The 3994-nt window shown below is 48.3% G+C and overlaps 1 protein-coding gene across 1 annotated transcript in view; it reads left to right on the top strand.

Moving 5' to 3' along the window:
- Positions 1 to 3994, top strand: part of LOC106806518 (mitogen-activated protein kinase-binding protein 1-like) — a gene marked incomplete in the record, with an annotated part of 88752 nt that overhangs the window by 79328 nt on the left and 5430 nt on the right. Inside the window, 6 exon segments of the mRNA XM_014808487.1 lie at positions 265 to 369; positions 726 to 936; positions 1235 to 1495; positions 2188 to 2360; positions 2857 to 3036; positions 3660 to 3754. Coding sequence (XP_014663973.1) covers positions 265 to 369; positions 726 to 936; positions 1235 to 1495; positions 2188 to 2360; positions 2857 to 3036; positions 3660 to 3754 — 1025 coding nt within the window.

Genomic DNA, 3994 nt, shown 5'->3' on the forward strand with positions numbered 1-3994 from the left:
ATGATTTCTCTGTATCGCTTTTATTTGCTGCTGCACTGGTTTCCAACGAACACTATAAATCTGTTAACTTGTGAACGCGGTAAGTTTTACTGGAGCTTTCAAGCTTCAGTGCTAACCAGAAGCATACCAATGATATCATATATATTCATGTCAGGTTTAACGAAATATTAGGAGATGGTATCAAGAGCTAATAATACCCATAATTTACCTATAAATATAATATATATAATTATATGTATACATTGATCTCGTTTTTTTCTGCAGCTGCATATTCGTGTGGAAGCTGAATCCGGACCTGGTGCGGAACATGCAGATTCGTCTCGCTCAGCTCGGCAAGATGATGAACAGGAACGCGCAGCGTGACCTCAGGTGAGCATAACGTAGCGTGGTCTCTGTGCGCTGTGCCGGGTTGCCGCCGGGAGGTCACATTATTGTTTATACTGCGTCGTTCGCACTGTTGTTCATACTATGTTCGTGTTGTGTTGTTCATGATATGTTCATTCTCTATTGTTCACACTGTTTTTGCACTATGCTGTGGGCTGTGTTGTTCGAACTTGTTCACGCTATGTTGTTTGTTCAAAGTATGTTCATGTGCTTGGGCAAACTATGTTGTTCACACTATGTTCATGCTGTATAGGTCATACTATTGTTTACAGTGTGTTCTCTATACACTATGTTCACTCCAGCATTCACGCCGTGTTGTTCACAACATTTTCTCTGAACAGACGAACGACGTTTCTGAAAATTCCGAACACGATCATGTCGGAAACGGAACCCGGATCGGACGAGAGTTCCGAGGGAGACGACACGATCTCCATGCTCTCTGGACACTCGGCCAACTGCAACATTCCGCCGAAGATCCCGGAGGATTCTTCTGAGGAGACTCCCGACTGTAGGTTCAGCATGGGACAGGTGCCATCTTGGGCGCAGAAACAGGTGAGCATTTGTACGCGTGACGAGGCGCCGTCGTGGGCGCAATAACAGGCGAGCATTCGTACGCGTGACGTGGTGCCGTCGTGGGTGCAGCAACAGGCGAGCATTCATGTGCGTGATGTGGCACCATCCTGGGCACAGTATAGGCACCTTATCGGCGTAATATATAAGTCTCATAGGTCAAAATGGGCTTCATATCACTAACATCTAAGCCTATCTAAGCCGAGTATTCAGGTTTTGTAATCAATTCGGCGTGGCGCTAAACCCCACGAAAAATAACACGAGATTGTGATCTGTGCAGATGTCCGGGGAGGGCGTACTCGTCAAGAACTCGACGACTGACGACAACAGCCCGCGTCACCAGCCCAGGGGGCGCTGGGGTCAGCAGGGCACCGAGGTCAAGGTGAGGTCGATATGGGACGACGAGCAGCTACAGCAGCAGCAGCAGCAGCAGGGCGGCGGCGGCGGCGCGCAGGACTCGCCCGGCGTCTCCCCGATACCGGCAGCCATCGTGAAGCGGCGAGAGACCTTCTCCGGAACGCCGAACTCCCGGCACCGACACGTGAGTGTCGAGTACGCTGTATACGCTGTATATTTCGCGCTGGTTTAATTTTCGCAAATTTCGAATAATTAATACCGAATAATTAATAATTCACCGACCGCGAAATTAACCACTCGCAAAATTGTCCGTCAAGTCTGAATTCGAAAATATCTATACGCGAAAAATATGGCGTATACAGTATTTTCAGCATGTAGTCGGATCCAGTTTCAAACACGGAAATGGCCGACCGGTCACCTTGGCTACGCCTCGTGACGGAATGCCACAATTACGGGACAAAACCAATCTCAATTCTTTCTAAACGTCCACGAGATATCTACCTTGCATGCATAATGCAAATTAGTGCACTCTAGTCCCGCATTTTACCGCCAAAAAAAATCAAAAGGTCTTTTTCCAGAGACGAAATAGTGCTACGGTGAACAATTTGCATAAGGCTACTGTTGTATGTGTATGGTACCTTACATGAAAGATTCTCTAACCCGCCACCAGGTGTCAGCACTTGCACGTTTCCTATATTTCACCAGGTCTCAGCGCGCGTATTTGCACGATTCTTTAACCGGCCACCGGGTGTCGGCGCGCGCATACATGTGTGTTTCTCTGTGCCGCCACCAGGGGTCGGTACTTGCGCTTTTACCATATTCCACCGGGTGTTGTCGGGGCGCGCGTACATGTGTGTTTCTGCGTGCCGCCACCAGGTGTCCGCTGACAGCAGCGAGGATGAGGAGGCGTTGATGAACGCGAGGAACGCTCACACAAGCTTCTCTCCCGTCAAGCAGCGGCGCATCAGCGACAACTACGCCGCGTCGCCACGCTACGGAGGCCTGCTGATGAGCAGGGCAGCCGCCAAGAGCTTGATGAACCTCAGCAGGTGTGTGGAATGAGAGGGAGGGGGGAGGGGAGAGGAGGGAGAGAGGGAGAGGGACAGAAAGCGATTAAGAGAGAGAGAGTGAGAGAGAGAGAGAGAGAGAGAGAAAGACTGAGAGAGAGACAGCGAGTCTTTCAGGATCCTTTGTATTTTCAGTGTAAGTTTGTATATTGAATTTGTAATGTGTAGCGAGGAATGTGCTTCAGTCATCTTTAGGGACTGGTACCGATCTCTTGCTCCCAGGTTATTGAACCCCGGATACGAAACATAACTCATCTTCAAATTAATTGTAAACTAACATACCAGAATCCCGACATTTGCAACGAATCAAGGTGGCGACCAAGATATAGCGAAAAATTTAAACTTAATCGTCTTATAAGGAAGGAGTATCAGTTTGCACCCAAATGCTACTCGAAGTAAAATCTGATATCGAAATAACATCTGAACATCGTTTTCGATATCTGAATCTCTAACGAGTCGTGGCTTCTCATCTTCGCAGCATCAGCAACACGAGCAACACGAGCAGTGAGCGACAGAAGCTGAGCAAGCTCGATCTCTCCAATCTCGCCAAGAGCCTCACCGACCTCAGCAGCTTTGACCTTGACGACCTTAGCAAGGACGCCGGCGATCAGCCAATCGTCTTCCAGCTGCCGAACGAAGACGACAGCAGTGGCGAGACGTGAGTGCTTCGCCTTGTTGTTTTTTATGGGAAAATTTCCGGCAGTCGGGATTTGATTGAATTAAATTGAATTATTTCAATGACGTTCCTTCTTCGTAAAGACCACGCCGAAAAAACGTGAAATGAGGCCGAAAGTTTTAATGTGGTGCAAATGATGAACGTGAAATGCACTTCATGTTTTGATGCAGTTTAGATGTTAAACGCAAAATGCGGTTAAACGTTTGATATGATAAAAATCTCCACATTTCACGTCGGTCAAGTTTCAATGCTGTACAAATGTTGATTGCGAGATGGGGTTTAAACCTTCCACTTGATTAAAACGTGTAAAGGTTTAGACGTCGCGAAAATGTTACATGAGACATGTTGCATGCAGCCTTGAAGTTGCGACGTTGTAAAAAACATTGGGTTAACGTTTAACGTTTTAAGGTGCATGTGTGTTTGTATGCTTAGTTTCGACGTCAAAAGTATATATCACACGTTGCATGCAGCCTTGAAATTGCGACGTCATGAAAACGTTTAACGTTTAATGTTTTAAGCTGCATGCGTGTGTGTGTGCTTAGTTTCGGTGGCAAAACTGTATATCAAACGTGACATGTGCATGACGTCGTGTTTTCTCGTCGCAGGTCGTACAAGGTCGTGGAGATAACAGCGGCCGTGCTTAGAGAGGCTCTGAAGCAGCCCAACCAGCAGCTGAAGGCTGGCTCAGCACGCCACGAGAGTAAGTCCCCCTCTCCCACCTCGGCTTCCCCCTCCCCCCTTCCAGACCTGGCTAGCTAGTGCCTTCTCCGTGCGTGTCTGCACGCCAGGAAGGGAGGTCTGAATATGTGCGGGCTGTGCAGCATTATTAAACATTGTCTGTGCTCGCATCTGTCTCATGCGCTCGCGTCTCATGCGCTCGCATCTGTCTCATGCGCTCGCGTCTCATGCGCTCGCATCTGTCTCATGCGCTCGCGTCTCA

The sequence above is a fragment of the Priapulus caudatus genome, unplaced genomic scaffold, assembly GCF_000485595.1.
Source record: "Priapulus caudatus unplaced genomic scaffold, Priapulus_caudatus-5.0.1 Scaffold166, whole genome shotgun sequence".
Lineage (NCBI taxonomy): Eukaryota > Metazoa > Priapulida > Priapulimorpha > Priapulimorphida > Priapulidae > Priapulus > Priapulus caudatus.